General features: G+C 34.9%; 1 protein-coding gene across 3 annotated transcripts; it reads right to left on the reverse strand.

Moving 5' to 3' along the window:
- Window positions 1-2,926: 2,926 nt before the first annotated feature.
- LOC111056170 (eukaryotic initiation factor 4A-I) lies at window positions 2,927-18,987 on the reverse strand. 3 transcript variants are annotated; one of them, XM_039424037.1, is made up of 11 exons: window positions 18,591-18,987; window positions 17,085-17,196; window positions 14,893-15,040; window positions 14,243-14,352; window positions 12,829-12,994; window positions 9,185-9,294; window positions 8,747-8,855; window positions 7,967-8,139; window positions 5,416-5,585; window positions 4,564-4,723; window positions 3,333-3,789 (listed from the first exon to the last, which is right to left on the reverse strand). In XM_039424037.1, the coding sequence occupies exons 1-10, from the start codon at window positions 18,614-18,616 to the stop codon at window positions 4,579-4,581; spliced, it is 1,269 nt and encodes a 422-aa protein (XP_039279971.1). In that variant the 5' UTR covers window positions 18,617-18,987; the 3' UTR covers window positions 3,333-3,789; window positions 4,564-4,578. The 3 variants fall into 3 exon arrangements, with proteins under 3 accessions (XP_039279972.1, XP_039279971.1, XP_039279973.1); XM_039424039.1 differs by lacking the exon at window positions 18,591-18,987 and adding an exon at window positions 18,026-18,427 and having other exon boundaries at window positions 3,534-3,789; XM_039424038.1 differs by having other exon boundaries at window positions 2,927-4,723; window positions 18,591-18,945.
- Between the last annotated feature and the right edge of the window lie 835 nt (window positions 18,988-19,822).

The following is a 19,822-nucleotide window of genomic DNA, read 5'->3' on the forward strand; positions in this document are numbered from 1 at the left end:
ATTCGGGTCAGTCGTTCACGCACTGCCCGCGACCCGTTCAAAAAGACCCGTTCAATTGAACGGTTTATTTTCTATAGCTCTCCTATAAACAAGCAAAAAAAAAAAAAAAAAAAAAAAGGTGGTCCACCACAGTTGATGTGTAAAGACAATAAAAACATGGGGTTTACCCCAGTTGATGAACGGGTCAAATGAACGGGTTTTTCTAATAAATGTGATCCGGATCACTCGTTCACCTAAATGACCCGTTCAATTCGAACGGGTCATGACCGAACGACACATCTCTACTATCATTTCAATGTTTCAATCATGAAGTTTACATCCTTCCAGGATTTGAAAATAGTGAAAAAGAAAAGAAAGTTGAAAGGATGAGCTTGTATATTATGAATTGAAGTACAAATTAATGTACTCATGGTGGTGTAATGAAAAGTAAGTCCAAGTGACATCAACCGAAAAAAAGTAAGTTTAAGGAAAAAGTATAAAGAAAATAAAAATCTCAGTACGGTACCCTTTTTTTAAAATATTTTGATTTTTAATTAATTCATATCACTTGAAAATGGCATAAATGACCGAAACATGTTGTGATAAAATATTTTAAAAAAGGGTACTGAGATTTTTATTTTCTTTATATTTATATTACAAGTAGCCCTATACAGGAAAGAGATAAATTAAGGAAAAATCTATGCAAAGAGCAATTAAACTAATCATTATAGACCTAAGCTATTTATTATCTAAACTCCCGTTTTTTTTTATTGGAGGGGGGTGTAGGGTGGTTTCTGTACCCGAAACCCCAAAAGATAGATTAGGGAACAACTTCAGAAGTGATACTTTCAGTTTCAGTTGGTGTTCAATTTCCAGCTGATTTAATAATATAATAAATTATGCTCTATTCAGATATGCTACACCATACATCCGCATATACGCACTAAGCTTACCTTGTCTAAATACAGCATTTTATTGTGTATATGGATATATACATATAGGCATTACAATGCTGTATTTAGACAAGGCACAAAGTAGAAGATTACTTCTTCTCTGTGGACAAGGTAAGCTCCGGTAATGAGGGGTACGTGACTAGGTGCCACCCCGACTACTCGCCCCCTTTTAAAACCGGGTTTTAGGGGACAAGTGGACGTGAGCCATACCCGTCTAGTTGTCTCCTTTCTGAGGAGTTGACAACTAGTCGGGGGGACACCCTGTCGTGAGGGTGCGAGGTGTCAAGTTGTCGTTTACGGTCGTGACTAGTTGACACCTCCGGTCCAGTAGGTGTCAAGTAGTCGGGGTGACAACTTGACGGAATTGGTATATTTTTACGAGGGTACAAGTAGTTGTAAGGAACTATAAAGACTATAGGGTATTTATAGTTTCCTAAGTAGTTGTCTATGGTCATGACCACGATACTTGTTGATAACATGCCACACTGCAAAGTTGAAGTGGTTCACACTGTTAGACACAATCAGAAACCAAGGTCACGTGACGTGTTAAGTATTTGCGTCATGGAAAATCATTGGTTAGGCGTTTGATTACAAGTTTCCATTCTACTGTACCTATTCTGTGCCCCTACCCGCTGTGCTGAGGGGGTGGGGGTGGTTCAAAGGTACCTTTTTTTGGTTTCTCGCATGTAATTCGACAACTACGTATCTTACGGACATTGTGATATACAAAATTTCCTACAATATTCATCTCACAAATTTTTCTATATCTTCTCTAGTTTTCGAGATATCTGCTCTTGAAGGTGTGACATTTTTGAAAAAACACGTTTGCCTCCAATTTTTTTTTCAACAATTTTTGACTTTGCAGCTTTGTTAAGATTAGTTAGGAGAACATGTCAAAAGTTCCCATTCTCAAATTATGGCTAAGGGGATGAGGGTGGTTTAAAGGTTGCATTTTTCAGTGTTTTGCTCCCACGCACATATCTTGAGAACAATACGTTCAACCGAAATAGCTAACTATTCAAAAATGAAGCTTGATGAATTCTTTACACTTTTTGTTCAGTTGAATTTTGTGATATTCCCAACAGTTCCCGAGATATTCGCTCTTGAAGGTGTGTAGTTGTTAAAATGACAGGTTTTTATGCAACGTTTTTCTCTTTCAGGGCTTATAACTCTCCAACAATGCATCGTAAAAATTGATGCTTATCGTGAGTTTGTAGAACATTGAATTCTCTTTGAAATTATGTATTATTTCACTATTCCAAGTTTTCGTTTCATTGTTATAGCAGCTTCAATGTAGGGGGTGAAATTTTCATTGCTGCAACAAGTGCCAATATAAGCAGCATAACTTATAATTACTTTAATAACTTAATGTAATGAATTGACATTCACTCAAACTTGCATGAGTGCGTTCTTTTTGAAACAGCCGTTAGTTTCGGCTTACGGTAAGTCAAAGCTTCTATTATTGTTTGGGATTGTATCAGAAACAAAGAAATCTTACAGTATTTTTTATTTATTCTAATATACATTAATGATTAATAATATGCATCAAGATTAGATTAAATGCTACAGAACAGAAAATTCAACAAACTTTTCAAATAGGGTTTCTGCCCAAATTTTACCAATCTCACTCTGCTGTTCGTTATCGTTAATGAATAAATGAAAAATGAAGTAATCTCAAAATTTATAATTTTCCAGCACCTTATTGATAAATTACTATGATCAATTATTACAAGAATAAATTATTCTAAAACAATTTTTTAAATTTAGTGATCGACTCTCATTATCATTATTGGATTATCATCAAAACGATTCTCAGCAAGATAAGAGAATTGAAAAGTTTCATTGTGAAATGAAGGATGTACTCAATGGCTGGTGATAGTACTTAGAATAACCAGATCGTTTGGAGCATGAGACAATGATAATAAGAGTCAAAAATAAGCAATAAAATGCAGCGGAATCTAAACAATCCATCCATGGGGTAATCAAAATGTTAGATCATTTATAGCAAACCTTTTTTTCAAGTAACGATTAAACATTGATTGTGAATCCGTTGGGACAATTCAAATATTGGATTAGAAATTCAATACATTTTTAATCTAAACTGAAACCTTACACTCTTGGATGAGGATGAGTTCAATAAGAACAGCAGAGGAGTAATGGAGGATATTGAAAAATCTGTTCAATGTGCATTTCCCACCTCAAAAAGTCAGCAGTGAATTCATCAAAGCACTGGACTGGCCTGAAGGGTATGTGTACACAACGAGCGGTCAGCGGTCTTAGGATGATATGGATCCTCTAAAGACCGCTGGAACTCAGAACGCCTGACCGTTCTGTGTGTGCACACAACCCATGGGTAATATTTTACTGAAAGCAGAATAAAAATAATCACTTTTGCAAATATTCATGTTCAGGAGAAAATTATATTTGATTGCATGCATACAATTGTAAGTATGATTTTTCGCTTTTTAATTTCAAGTTTAAATGAACGCGATAGAAATGTAATAATGGATACTAGCAGAAATTTGTGACTTGATTAGAAACTATCAGTTGACTAATTGTAGAATTTATAGCGGGGACTGTTATAAATTATGTAGAAATGAACAGAATTCATCATTATTTTTATTTTTGATAAAAAATAAAATAAATTACAAGAGTATAAAAAGTGATCAAAATAGAAAAAAAGTCAAGGTAAATTTTGGTTGTTCAAATAAAAATATAACTGATACTTTAATTGCCTATTAATAGGACAGGGAGTGTAAGGTGTCAAAGGAGTATAGCAATAATCATGTGATGAGCTTGAGTATGGAAGTTTCTTTATTCCAAAACAATCTTCCCCATGAATGGACTGGAAATATTCCTGGAATACAAAAACAAGATAATCAAGTTAGCTAGCAAAAAGATCTCAAATTAACTTATATATTACTTAAATTATTGCAACTAATCGACAAACAACTTAGTTCTTTCCTTTTACATCTTTTGTGATTGAAAAACCCCCTCCACTCACCTACACAACATTTATTTAAATAATGGAATACAAAAGGCGGGGAACATATGCCGCAAAAATGCTTCACTGACAACATAAAAGTAGTAATTTGTTTTAGAAAAGAGCAGTTAACACGAGAACAGCAATAATTTTTTAGTGCTTCGCTTCTTACAAATCTATCAGAATTCCTGTCTGACATATAATACGGCTTGCTGTGCCAAAACCAGTAGTAGCTGGCCATGCTAATATCAAAAACACAAATATAAATTCACAACAGTAAAGAAGCACTTTGAATGCAACACACAAAATAACCAATTACTAGAAAGTGTGCAATAGCAGTATTCCAACAGATGATAAATGATACAATATGATTATTAACTACAGATTAACACCAAATCCGATCGAGCCTAAAAACTAATGTAATAGTCCTTTGAGAGAGGACCGTTGGGTATGGAACCCGAAGGTCCTCAAGACCCCACGGGTCTTGACCTTCTTTCTGTCCAAGTATTAGCGTAAATCTTTTTAAAACGATAAACTGAACATATTTCTGTTCTTTGATGAATGTCAAAAACTCGTGTTTAACGTGGGTAGGAGCAGAGCATCAATAGAACAGAACACTTCACTGCTAGCGGCGGCCACAATACTCACACCAGGTCGCAGCAATTAGATGAGGTCGGCCACGTTCGTAGGCATCTCGGCAATGCTCGTATTATAAAATGTTTCAATGTCGTGCAGAGCGCGCTGGTCATCATTCGTCACAAAGTTGATCGCCACTCCCTTACGACCGAATCTGCCTCCTCTTCCAATCCTGTACAACAAAGTAGCACTCGTTAATTCTTCAATTAATAGTACGATTCCATCAAAATATGGTCAGCCTTCACCAGTCGCAATCAATACAGTTCCAAATTAAAAAACAAATATAGTGTTCCTGTGTAATTGATCCAATTTTTTTCTGCTGATAAAAATAATCCAATTCAAAAAGAATGTGGAAAATCTACCAAGTAGGATTCTTATTACGTAACTCGAGTAGAAAAAATATTGACTCACGACTACTTTGATTATTGTTTACATCTTGGTGAGAATGCTTTTTGGTTAAGACGTCAGTAACACATAACTCAATAATGTAGTATTTACTTTATCAAACTTTTCTAGTATATAATTTTCCAAGTGCAATTAACTACTATGTTTCATCAAGCATATACGAGAAGGCTTTCACGTTGATACCATCATTACCAAAATTTTGTAATATTGCACTAGTCAGATATTTAAACACAAATTTAATTCAATGACAGTGTGATTGTCAAATTGCTGAGAACCCAGCTTCCGTAACACAAAATGTCTAATTCTAAGTGTGTTACAATTAAGTTTCAATAGCATGAATTCATTTCACCAATCCAATGTTTTATTACAAATAAGTTTGAAAAGAAAATAGGCCTACAAAGATGACAAGATAGTTTTGCCTCTGGCAGTTAAGTCATGATGTATTGATAATGCACAAACCTATGAATATAATTTTCTCGGTTTGATGGCAGATCGTAGTTGATGACTAACGAAACCTGCTGGACATCAATACCGCGAGCAAGCAAGTCAGTGGTGATCAGCACTCGGCTCGAACCAGTACGGAACTGACGCATAATCAGGTCTCTTTCTTTTTGATCCATATCACCATGCTGAAATTAAATTATTAACCACATTAATACCAGTGACACTTGATCTTCAATGTATAAATTGATAATGCATCTATTTCTACCTAGAAATAATTACAAATAAAAATTCAATCAACAATTTTTGGCATGGCATTTACATAATATTTTATAGATAAATCAAATAAAATCATTTTATAAACATTCCAGGATAATATTGAAGTAATTGTAGAAGTATTGTGCTCGTACGGACTTTTGCACCACGAACACGCACATTTCGCTTCATCAGCTCAATTGAAATGCTCGTGTTCGTGGGGCGTAAGTCTGTACAAAGCTTATAGTCCAATCACAATTTTATCGTTACTTTTTGCTGGAAAAAGCTCTGAACACACAAACTTTTTATGGAGAATTCTACAGCTTAATACAGAAAGTTGTTGACCTTCTAGCCCCGGAGATTTTTACAAAGTGGCCAAAAACTTCCAGGACTAGGAAACCAAATTTTTGTATTTAGACTGGCCAATACTCCAGAATAATTGCACGAAATATTTAGCATGTTCGGAATCAATTCCCAAACAGCCCTTTTTCGCCAACTCGTGACTGGACTATTACGACATTCAGTAGGATTGAATATCAATCACGAATGGAATAATAGTATCACTAAATTGGATACCAGCTCATATGTGTTGAAAGAAGACTGCACTGATCATAAAACTGACATACCAGAAGCATACCGATGCGAATATATTGCGAAGTTTTGTTGCGGTGCGAATACAATTCGAAGAACTTGCCGTGCGGAAATTTAATACTATTGCAGTGTATGTGCTGGCGCAAACCAATGGCTTGTGAATAGTTCGCAACTTTTGCTACATGCAGCATTTGCAGCGCTTTTTCGCGTTGCGAATTTTGTGGCGAGTTCTGGAACTACACTAGTTTCGTCTGCCTTGTAAACAGTAAGACATTGCACGACACCAAGTAGGAAAATAGCGAACACAGAACAATAATTGATGGAGATTATTTATACCTACCCATCCAATATTGTATGATCTTGTCATGCAGATTATAAAAATATAAGGATAGCTGTCTATTCTTCCTCAATTGTGGTGCAATTAATATGGTATTCTCCAAATTGAAGTCTCTTTTTGTCTTTATTAATGGCATGCACCCACATTTTTTGGCGTTTCATTTTTTTCAGAGTCTGCCGCCACAGCAAGTATTAGTAGGGCTTCTTCTTCATTTAATGAATCATGATGAACTTCAGTAAAATAAGATGAAGTAGTCTACAGTAGTAACGTACTACTTTGTCAGTTAACAAACTTCGTTTGGAAACCGCAGTCTGAATTCTTGAAAATTCTGCAACGAGTTTGTACGCATCGGTGTGCGCATAACTAGATTGCGAATTGTATCCAACATCAAAAACTTTGTGTAAAAACTGTAAGGTGACTAAAATGGCTTAATCGCAGATGATGCACACATAAGCTTTATTTGGGCAAGGGTGATCGATAAGTTGATAAAACGTCCATAACAAAGGTACTGCAAAGCGTAGCAGACTGAATTTGCAAAACCCAGACCACTAAATCACGCAGACTGGCGTGAGCAAACTCACTTTTTTAACAAACACTTCTTAACAAGCAATCACTGAATGCTTTTTTATCAATTATTATGTATATTAATTCATTTCAATTTATATTATACTAGTGGGTAGTCCGTGCTCAGCAAGGGTATGTTTAAAGCACGAATAGATTGAATTTAGTTTTATGCTGATATTGAACATATCAACAACTATGATAATTTGCAATAGAAAAACGAATTAATTGGGATTTTATCTTACGTAAGCTTTGTATCACAAATTGTATAAATTTGTTTTTATTATTAAAATCATCTAGTATTCGATTAACAAAAATGAAAATATGCTTATAATCCTTAGTAAATTAAGAATTTTTATTCAAAATTTCTTGTAGTTGAGATGCGATGATGCATTTCGTATCCCGTAGATGTATAAGCCAATTGCATCCTTTATAGTAAGTAGACTGTATAGATGTAGAAGAAGATACACAGATAGAGCAAGAATAAGATGATAGATGAACCCGTTAACAACAAATACACTATTTTATCCATGACCACTGACTCGCAAGCTAAGTTTAAAAAACTGGAAACTTGAATTGAAAATATGATGAACTAAAAATTTGACGTACTAGAATCTGAAAGAACTGAAAAGAGACCTATAACCATCCTTGATAAATTAAGAATCTACAGGCAAAATTTCAAGTTTATCAGTTCAGTAGTTCAGACGTGATGATGCGACATTCATGTATTCCTTATCCCGTACGTGTATAAGCCGATTCTTTCCTTCATTGTAGATTACAATTTTTTTTTATAATAATGATCGTCTATTCATCATAGTAACTTACCATAGCAGAAACAGTGAAATCACGGTTATGCATCTCCTCTGTGAGCATGTCGACCTTACGACGCGTATTGCAGAAGATCACAGCTTGAGTAATACTCAGAGTGTCATACAAGTCTACCAGAGTATCAAGTTTCCATGATTCCTTTTCCACATTGATGTAGAATTGTTTGATACCTGTAAAGCACATCCAAGATTTTTTTCATTTTATTTACTAACAATATTATTTTCTTGAATTTTTTAAAACAACTTATCGCAGGAAATAAAATTGCATTATAAACATATTATTCAATATAAAAAATACACTTTCAAAAAGCTCAAGAGAAATAATTACATTAAACATTGATGTATTGAATTGAATAGCTGTCTTCCTTTAGATCCTAGGATGGCGAACTTAGGCCGCAGCCGGACCTCTCTTACACTTAACCCTCAATGCCTCAATCTGATGTCTTAAATAGGTGGGGATTATAGAAATTCAATTGCTAAGCTATGAGAAAATTACGGACTGAAGTACACGTCTCTGCCCGATGTCCGTTTTATGTGAATTGAGTCTCTTATGAAAGAACATTTAAAAGTGAGCAACAATTGCAAAGGTGACATCCAATTTGTGCTCTTGAATTGATCATCTACATCAATAGTAAGTTATATATATGATTTGCGAATTAATTTTTATTGGCAATACTACAGCTATCTAGTCTAAGAACTAATTGGCTAATTATTTCTATCCTAATATACTACTGGAGTCTGCACTAAAATCTCGATTTCACCTCGAATCAATACATACCATCTAATGTCAATTCTTCTCTCTTGACAAGAATTCTCACAGGTTGACGCATGAAGAGTGTGCTCACTTCCAACACATCAGGAGGCATTGTAGCTGATAGGAGAATGATCTGAAAAAAATCGATCAATTTTTAAATATGAAAATGCTTGGCATTGATCATGAATCATACCTATACAAAGTAGATACGTTTTGGTTCATAGTTTATCCGTAAATCAATCATTTCCATGCATTTAGGTAGTTGAAGAATGAGCTATAGTTAGCGGTTCAAGAAATTAATAAGTGGTTTATTGATAGGAATAATAAGAAGTGGTTTATTGAAATGAATAATAAGAAAGTATAGCATTTTATAAGAAACACCTGATAAGAAAGTAAAGCAATTATTTGTCTCTTATGAAAACGCCTATGAATAATAAACATTGAAAATAGCTGAATACTAACCTGAACATCACTGGTGAGTGTCTTGAATACATCGTGAATCTGTTCCTTGAAGCCACGAGAAAGCATTTCATCGGCTTCATCGAGGACGAAAATTTTGATGCCGTTGGTTCCTGAAAAAAGAAAAAATGAGCCGTAAGTAACACACTAATTTTAAATAAAACCGACAATGAAATATTCTAGTAGTTCTCATTGAAAATATGGTATAAAGATGTATTTGAAAAATCAGTTTTAGATGTAGCTGAAGAATATTATCAGCTGTGGTCGGCCGTAGTGAATATGTTGAAAGTTCTAGGCTCGACAAAACTCTGGACATTTTCCAAGATCAAGTTATCAATATTTTAGAATACTGCAATATTAGAATACTAGCTTAGTATTCTTATAAATAATTTTTTGGTCTTTCTAACAGTCCATCGAAATTCAATATCAGAATTATATAGAGTATTCCACTGGATATTTATATGAACGTAACCCTATAAAAATTTTACTGGACTAAATTTAGAAACGCAATTTTAGGGCTAGCGCCAGTTTTTCCATTCTGTTATTGGAATAAGTTACTGTAGGTAGCTAAATAAATTGATCTAAAAGCAATGTTCCTACGTATTTACAACACGGGTTCGTCAGTGCTCAATGGACAATATTAATGGATGATTAAAATATTATTCAATAACAGCCGTCTAGAGTGATGAAATCACCGTTATTTTTATAAATATCGTTATTTATAAATCAAATCAGGCATTATTTTTGAAAAAATAATGAAACGTTACCGCAGTGGTTCTCAAACTTTTTACTTCAAGCCCCCCCCCATATAATAGCTGTAAGCCGGACCACCTACATGTATAAACATCTACTATACATGTACATACATACTATATATGTATGTATATACCTACATATTATACACTCAATATTTATTTAGTTGCGTTTTGTACATTCTATACAATCATAACCCAATGTTGCAATAATTTTAATCATAATAAAACAACAAATTCTATTCAAACAGTAAATTATAATTTATTCAGGTACTACAGCGACTATAGTACATAGTTGTTATTTTTGTTTCTCATAGAAATTAACAATACAAAGAGCGTCAGTGTGAAGGATGAGCTTGTTTTTTTTCGCAGAGTTTGTTGAAACGAGGTGTCAGCTCCGATAACGCTACTCCAAGTTCCTGGGTCACATCCAGTCTTGGTCTATATTCACTTTTCATGGCAGCTAGAGCAGAAAACCCAGTTCTACACGGATAAATTGTAGCAAATGGAGTCTATATCTTCAATGCCTTTTTACTCAAAATTGGGTGTTCCTTTTACACACCAATCCAGAAGGATGTAAGAGAATATTCTTCAAACTTCATTTTAAGCGCAGTCACCTTGGAGATCAATGAGGTTTTCTCCTTCTATAATGTTGAGGGAGCACTTATTGATTGAGAATTTGACAAAACGGTTGATATAAATACCGGGTGATTACAAATGAAATAGACAACTTCAATAGCCTGTACAAAATTAAACTGGTGTATTTCAACATAGTAAGTGGTATAGGTTTGTAGGGAATTTCTTAAAGTTAATGTTGGTAGAACTGTTGCTGGCTATTGTTGGCTGCTCCGTGTTACAACAGCCAGTTTAGTTTAGCAATATGGCCGCTACTCAAGTGGAGAAAGCTTATTGTGTTCTTGAATTAGCCAAAACAAACTCTGTTACTGTTGTGCAGCGTCATTTCAGAACGGTAAACCACCACCAACAAGGCAATCAATTTATGACTGGTATGAACGTTTTGAAAGCAGTGGATGTGTGTGTAAGAAGAAGAGTACTGGAAGACCTTCTGTTGATAGTGTTCGTGATGTTTTTGGACGAAGTCCAGGAAAATCGACTAGATCAGCGAGTTTAGAATTGCAAATTCCTCAACCTACTGTGTGGAAAATTCTGCGGAAACGTTTGAAAATGACACCTTATAAATTGCAGTTAGTACAAAGTTTAAATAACAATGATAAAGTTGTACGTAAAAATTTTTGTCAAGAGATGCAACATTGTCTTGAAAATGACGACACATTGTTTAATCGCCTAATTTTCAGTGATGAATGCACTTTTCACATTACTGGAAAAGTTAACAGACATAATGTACGAGTATGGGGAACAGAAAACCCAAGAGAGACTGTACAGCATACACGCGATTCTCCTAAAGTGAACGTGTTTTGCGCTTTATCTTGTGAAAAGGTTTACGGGCCTTTCTTCTTCCAAGAACCATCAGTAACCGGAAGAATTTATCTGGACATGTTAACCGAATGGTTAATGCCTCAACTCCATGAAGATAGTTGTAACTTCATTTTTGTACAAGATGGAGCTCCGCCTCACTGGTACTCAGACGTCAGAGGGTATCTGGATGAACATCTTCCTAGACGATGGATCGGCCGTGCAAGTGAGGAAAACGTTGTGTTTCAGCCGTGGCCACCTCGTAGTCCGGACCTAACGCCCTGCGACTTTTTCTTGTGGGGCTATGTAAAAGACAGAGTTTTCTTACCACCGCTTCCTGTTGATATCGATGATCTTAAACAACGAATCACAAATGCTCTTGCTACAGTTAACCGTGAGATGCTTAGTCGTGTGTGGTCAGAATTTGACTACCGTGTTGATATCTGTCGTGTTGCGAATGGTGCACACATTGAACATCTGTAAATTTTCAATAAAAACTTCAAGAATTCTTCTATGTAATCATGTAAGTAATGATCTAAACTTTTAAATAATAAATTCTCTACAAGCTATTCAAACTGTCTATTTCATTTGTAATCACCCGGTATTTTATGAGTAAAAATTACTCACATGTAATTTTGAAAATAGAAAGATTGCTTATGGGTGTTCCTTTTGCACACCAATCCAGAAGGATGTAAGAGAATATTCTTCAAACTTCATTTTAAGCGCAAAGTCACCTTGGAGATCAATGAGGTTTTCTTTTTCTATCATGTTGAGGGAGCACTTATTGATTGAGAATTTTAATTTGACAAAACGGTTGATATAAATATTTTATGAGTAAAAATTACTCACATGTAATTTTGAAAATAGAAAGATTGCTTATCGTGATTATTTTAGAAGTAAATTAAAAACATTTTCCAACTAAGCTTTGCCCCCCTTCAGAGCATTCATCGCGCCCCCCTTGGGGGTCGCGCCCCACACTTTGAGAACCACTGCGTTACCGTCTTGACCTAATGCTAGTCAACGAGACTAGCATCTAGCATTGTGTAAGCGCGGAATTACTAATTACGGCACTGTTCTTGCAAGTGCTCAAGAGAATGTCTAAAGGTGCGTACAGATATACGCGCCGCGAGCATGAGCAATTCACTTTTAATCAGCTGACTATATATGTATTTTTACAGAAACAGTATAAGATATTGCTTGGCATCAGCTGATTAAAAGTGAATTGCTCATGTTTGCGGCGCGTAAATCTGTACGCACCTTTAGGCGTCGTAATTAAGGTAACAAAGCAGATCCATGATTCTCCTCATGAACTCATCAAAGCAAGAGATGGTGTAGGATGAACACTGAATATTTCAAGTAATAAAGCAAATTCTGTAAACCACAGAAGTGATAGGCTTTTGCCTCAATTCTGGTCCTAAAACATTCTATAATTATGTAGGATAATGAGAAAGTGTGACTTACTAAGAGCTCGTCGGTTGATCATGTCATACACTCGACCAGGAGTGCCGACAACAACGTGAACACCGCTCTCCAACTTCCGCATGTCTTCCCTGACATTAGTTCCTCCAATGCATGCATGACACATAGCATTCATGAAATCTCCCAGGGCAATAACGACCTTCTGAATCTGAAATTAGTAAGCAAAGAATCACAATTAATCCACTTTATTGATGTTCTGCGACAAATCAATCAATCAAACATTTGGATTGTCTGGAAAGCAATAGTCAAGTCCCTACATTGCAAAATGATAGGAGATTGACAGGAGTTATTAGTATTACACAGTTACTTTTCCACGATAATCGGGAGAAAATAGATTATTCTTTTGTCTGTATGTATGTTACGCATTTACGGCCAAAAGCATCCATAGAATTCGATGTGATTTGGCAGGAATATTCCTTTTTCAATCTTCAATTCTTTTTTCAGAATATTAGATTTCTTCATATCTACTTTGATCAAACCCAAATCAAATCTAACTAGCCTAATTCCTAAAAGCCCAGATATAGTGCACCGGAGCTGAAAGTCGTGGAGGTTGTGATCATTTTCAATTGATCCACTATGCTTGTAGAATGACACACAAAGCAAAGACCGAACAGGGTGCCGTCGTCCCATGCGATATTGTTTGGCTAGGTATGTATACCTAAGGTATACTCCTTGAGGTATACTCAAGGATGATTACCGAAAAAAGCTTACGTGTTGTCGAACTTTGTTAGGTTGGTAGTAAATTGAAGACATGAGTGGACTAACAAATTCAAGAAATTGAAAAATCTCCAAAACCAATTCAACAGTCTGAACACACATCAACGTTCATACAAATTGCAACATGGGAAGGGATTGGAAATGAGTAATAAAGCGTACTACCTAACAGTGTATGCGTTATTTGGTATTTGAAAAATCAAGTAGGCTACTAGTTTTAGATTAATTATTGCCAAACTGAAATTGGTGAACTAGTATCATAACTCATAATGAACAAAAACCTTTATGCTAACTGCATCCAGCAATTTCTTATCATAACTCATTATCTCATCTTTTTTATCTTTCAATAATTTCAATTCTTTGATCATTAGTAAGCAGCAGTTATGCTAACTGCATCCAGCAATTTCTTATCATAACTCATTATCTCATCTTTTTTATCTTTCAATAATTTCAATTCTTTGATCATTAGTAAGCAGCAGAGAATTACACTAATAGTAATGTTAGGTTAGTTAGTCACTGGCCAGTTATGTTAGGTAGTAATGTTGTGGCCTAATAATGTTAGGTTAGTTAGTCACTGGCCAGTTGGAGCAATGCAGCACAAGACACCTTTAGAATTTATTGAGTCAAGTAGAATTGTATAGATGGATTGAATTGGCTGATTCAAGATTCAAGTGATAATTACCTGCTGGGCAAGTTCTCGAGTGGGAGCCAAGATGAGAGCTTGACATTCGCGCACATTAGTGTCAATCTGCTGAAGAATCGAGATAGAAAATGTAGCAGTTTTACCAGTTCCTGAAAAACAATGATATATAAATATTTCAAAGAAAATACTTCCAAAAAAATCAGCCTACAATTTTCCAAGTGCGGTTACTTATTAATATCTAGTTCAATTATTTTTCCCAATTGAGTAAACAATACGGTATGAAATAATTTTATTTTCAGCGAAATACACAATTCATTGATCAAAACATGAAACTCCAACTGAGAAAATGTAATAAGAAAACAAGAAATGTCGAGTAAATTTGGTAACCTCTCAGTTAATGCTGATATGAGCACGGTATTTTTCTTACTGGGAATTGAGTTTTGTAAATCAGTCTGTTGCAAGACCTCGCTGAGAGCACAAAGGTTGTTGTAGCTTCATCTAACAATGTTTATAATTTTGTGAAGATTTATTTTTTCAACTCGGTTGGTTATTCCATTTCAAGAATAATAATCGTAACAAAATAAAATTAGCAGCCTGGATAATTTACAATGAGTGTTGAGTTTTTTAAATATTAAGAAGTTTTCATGTTCATTCCGGAATAATAGAAATTGAAATGCATTACCAATTACCTGATTGGGCCTGAGCTATAACATCGTGTCTTTCCACACAGGGAATAATGGCTCGTTGCTGAATAGCTGAAGGCTTCTCAAAACCGTAAGCGTAGATTCCTCTCAGAAGGTCTTCTTTCAAATTCATCGCATCGAAGTTTTCAACAACCTGGAATAATGATTTTAAATTTGTATATTAAATATATTAAAATTTTCTTGTCAATTAATATTCATCAATGTAGACCTATAAACGTCATTGAATCAAGCAATATATTAACTTTTATTGCGAAAAAAATAGCTCAATTCTTTATAAATTTGCCCGCCAACGATTAGAGTTTAAAAAGTTATCAGTCTAAAAGCCTAGTTTACACACCGCCAATTGGCGAGACAGTTGTCATCATGTGGTTGCGGATTGTCGGAGGCCAGGCCAGTTAAACGAGAAGATGTTTATACGCGGCCAACTATTGGCACGTCAGTTGAAAGTTAAACATGGCCGAGTTCTCGTCATCTGTTGTGACTGAACTGGCAAAACCAAGCCAGCGCTACTGGCCTATACCGTTAATACGGCGCCAATTGTAGCGACAACTAAAATTCCGAGTGGTGGGGGGGCTCGCTGGGTCCAATTGACTGTCCATAGTCAACTCCCAGAGACAGTTGAATTTTGGGCCAATTCAAGTGTTTATTCGAAGACAATAATTTCATGCCAGTCAGTTGCCTTATGACAATTGTGACAATGAATGGTGTGCTCCAGTCTCAGCAGCATTGTCTACATACTGAGAAGGCTGATGTCTGAACTACCAATTTCGGTGGTCAGACAGGCCTATTTTGCTTCTTTTCAATCGAGTTATGGTTTGAAATTGTGGGGTCATACACCTAGCACTTCTAAAGTGCTGTTAATTCAGAAGAGAGCGGTCCGGGTTATTTCTGGGGCGGGCTATCTCGATTACTGTAAGCCCCTTCTTTCTAAAAATGGCATTCTACCAGTCTTTAATGAATTCATCTACCAATGTTTGAAAAATATACATCAGATACAGGATAGGTTAGCAAAAAACAATGACATTCACAGTCACTTCATAAGAAACAATGAGAGTGAAGAGTATACAGTGAGAGTATATTTATTCCAAAATGCAGACTTGAAAAGTCTAAGTCGAGCTACCCTGTGATAGGCTAGAAACTCCACAACTTGCTACCAGCTCAAGTTAGATCCTTACCAATTAAACGTTTTCTCCAAGTACTTAGATCCTGGTTGATTGTGAATCCATTTTATCAAGTGGAGGAATTCATTACTGCTGATCACAAGACCCTACTCAATTTAATGTTATTTTCAGTCTATTAATACCCACTAAATTATCTGATCTATTTGTAAATTTGCTTTAACTGATCTGTTTAATTTATTATTGTTTATTGTATTTGTTGTACCTGTGCAACTGTATGTTTCTTCAATGTGAATTGTGACTTGGCTATATGTAACTTCTATGTTTAACTGGCCTAATAAAAGCTTGAAAATTTGAATTGTCTAACCAATTGGCATCGTATAAACTAGGCTTAATAGTACAGGATCATCTACAGTCAATATTTTCAGAACTTTTGATGTGTGGTGCACGGTGCGTACGTCGGACCATTTTTTTAATGTGACTTTAGAACAACCAAAATAATAGAGAATTGGAAGGGATTTCTATGAAAACGGTGAAAAAACAAATTCTACGTTTGGAAACTATTTCCAAAGACCGAGCAATGTGAGTTCTAGACTTCATTTAACATTACGAACTTAAACATTAATAAAAAATCCCTTTTAAAACATCAAGTATCGTCATTGATTTTAAAATTTGAGTATTGAGCTATTGAGTTGAAAAAACCTGTAAGTTGGAAAAATAACTTAAATAATTCATTATTCTTGTTACAAAAATAATGACACTGTTGTAATAACATTGTAGGTAAGGTAATATTTGTGATATTTTGACTTTAATGAAGGTGATGACACAGTTCAAAATAAGTTTAGTTTTCTTAACGCTACAATTTTATTTCAAAACAAACCTACAGACTATTAGTTTTAAATTTAGATTGATAAAAAAATGTATTTCATGCCACTAAGTATACAATTCATTAATTGAATCCATCTATACAATAATTGAGATGTTCAAGTCTTCGACTACGTTATAATCTTCGACTATAATCTCTATCATAAAATGTGTACATGAAGAGAGAAAACTTACAGTGTCCCAGTTGGACTCGATGACACCGCCAGGGTCCATTCCGGTGGGGCCATCATGATGCACTGGCTCATCATTGCTGGGCACCTTATCTTTAGGGTCCCAATCATCATTTCTGCAATTAAAAATACAATATTAGCTTTACTTATTATGCACAGCAATGATTTCAGAACTGCAGCCGACAAAACTTGGTAGTTACCCTTCCCTGACCCATTCAAATGTAAGTTACGTTACAGGAAGGATGCAATTGATGTTTAAAAGTGTTAAAAGATGAGAAAAATACAAAATTATACTCAATGTTACTTAGTCTTGTTTTATAACATCTAAGAGAAATTTTAATGCTAAGAATCTGTAGTTTTTATCATAAAAACGCTCTAAAAAACATAATATGCTTTAAGGTGCAATTCTTCAACAGTGTCTACATAACCTACAAATGATGATTCATTTTTATGAATTATAAAAGGAACATAGAAACAAACACTTCGTCCATAACGTTCATGAAACATAAAAAGTCCAATGAGTCTTCTAATCTGATGACCAGCCGCGACTACGCGTCTCTAAAGGCCGCTAAGGAATTGCACATGTAAACAGTTTTCTTTTTATAAATTAGCCTATATGTAAACATAATTGTTGTGTCATGGAAATAGCGCCCAGCTATTAGGTTAGATTTCTATTCAAGAATTCAAAGCACAACTTAATATGATTTGTAAAAGTTGAATAGCAAAATAGCTATGTGTACATTGTAAATATAAAAGTTACATAAGCTTCTGAAATGATTATCAACATTCTAACCACAGTTGCTCCAAAAAATGATTATCCAGTATTACTCAATTGCTTCTAAAAACGTTCAAACAATAATTGTATAATGCATCAAGTAATATACAAGCTATAATAGTACAAGCACCAACCAGAGCTAAAAAATAATTACATAAAAATGGATTTACATCATAGGCGGCATGGTAATAATTGGCCATTGCTTTTAGGATGCAAGAGAAAGCTGCAGGTTGTTAGGTTAACTGATTTGGTTTTGTTTTGATTTCGTTCTAGCAAGAAAAAATGTGGAAAGATTGCAAAAAACTTTTCAAAGTATGAAGAATAAATAAAATTTGCTATCCACAATGAACATCTCAACACGAGACCTTGATGAAACCCTTGAATTCAGAAAATTACAAAACAAAACTTTGGCTATAGCGTTAGTTAGGATTCATATTGAACAATATTTTTTGAGCAATAAAGAACAAAAAACTTGAACAAAAATGAAATGTTCTAAAAAGGAATATTATTGTAAGCTGTTCACAATAATTATGAAACAACCCAATGATTCACACACCACGCCATGTTGGCAAACTCCTGAAAGGCTACACACGAGACTGGAATTGCATATTTACAAGGTATATAAAACGAAATCACTGAATTTAACATGGAAGTAGCAAGCAAAAACATTAAACTCTATTTTGAAGCATCATTTACACACAAAAAACTAATAAAATAATTGATATTTAGTATTACCTTGTATCTGTTGAATTCATCGACATATTCCACTGGGTATTTGCGGAAGAAAGGACAAGAATAAAATGAAATGCTATGTGTATCACTCCGCGACTAATCAAGTGTCTGATGATGTTTATTATATTTTAACAAATTGAACCAAAATTATTTGAAATCGAGTGTTTGGATGAACAAAAAAATATTGTCGATCGCGGTTGCGTTTTGTATATAATATTTTTTGAGTAATTTATAAACCGCTAAAGTATCTACTTTCTTTGAAGCGGAAGGCTAGAATTTTGGTACGAGGACTCTAGGCTTACTTAATCAGCCACGTGCTTTTCATAAATTTAATTATTTATAATAACTAGAGAAAAGTACTTTAGTCATAGAGCTATAAAATATGAAACATGTGATCATCAATGATTGATGCCAATGCATTAATAATGCTAAAATATCATGAAGATTCCTCCAGCATATTCTGTCTCGATGAAACAAAAGTAAATTGATCGGTTCTACATAGTGAGTATTGACCGTTCATCAATATCTTTGAAAGCAACCCGTGCGGTCCACGTTATAATGACAGTATATGATCAACTTTGGTTTTGCTATCCTAGTTTATCATTTGACAAAATTGATGGTACTATCCTTTTCTAGGTCCACAACGATGCCAATTATGTTTTTGACAGTGTAGAAATATGATTAATTAATGCAGAAAATCGGTATTGCTATTCCTCTATCATCATCCACTGCCATTATAACGTGGACCTCACGTGAGGTCCACGTTATAATGGCAGTGGATAAAGATAGAAGAAAAGCGATGCCGATTCTTTGCATTGATTAATTATATTTTTACACTGTCAAAAACATAATTGTCATTGTTGTGTACCTAGAAAAGGATAGTATCACCGGCTTTGTCGAATGATAGACAAGGATAGCAAAACCAAAGTTGATCAAATACTGTCATTCCAACAAAGGGGTCACAGAGGGGACATTGAAGCTCATCAAGTCTTATCTGACGGATCCCAGCCAGGCAGTTCAGGTGAATGAAGGGTTATCAGGATAAAAAATTATTCTTCATGGGGTTCCCCAAGGATCCATATTGGGCCCCCTACTTTTCATTATCATGATGAATGATCTTCCATCAGTGTTGGGTAACAGGTTGGTTGCATATGCAGATGACACCACATTGTATGATGTGAATAAATCAGTGGTCAATCTGAATGTAGAGATGGGTCAGTCTTTGAGTGCCATCT

Source organism: Nilaparvata lugens, chromosome 3, assembly GCF_014356525.2.
Source record: "Nilaparvata lugens isolate BPH chromosome 3, ASM1435652v1, whole genome shotgun sequence".
In the NCBI taxonomy this organism is placed as follows: domain Eukaryota; kingdom Metazoa; phylum Arthropoda; class Insecta; order Hemiptera; family Delphacidae; genus Nilaparvata; species Nilaparvata lugens.

What these genes read in the sequence shown, in the direction of transcription:
- LOC111056170 (XM_039424038.1), bottom strand. Translation starts at nt 18,616, where the DNA reads ATGTCGATGAATTCAACAGATACAAG. An exon ending in CTCGAGAACTTGCCCAGCAG is followed by an intron (nt 12,995 to 14,242) that starts GTAATTATCACT and finishes TACTAATTTCAG; the next exon opens with ATTCAGAAGGTCGTTATTGC. An exon ending in ATTTCACTGTTTCTGCTATG is followed by an intron (nt 5,586 to 7,966) that starts GTAAGTTACTAT and finishes ATTTAATTTCAG; the next exon opens with CATGGTGATATGGATCAAAA.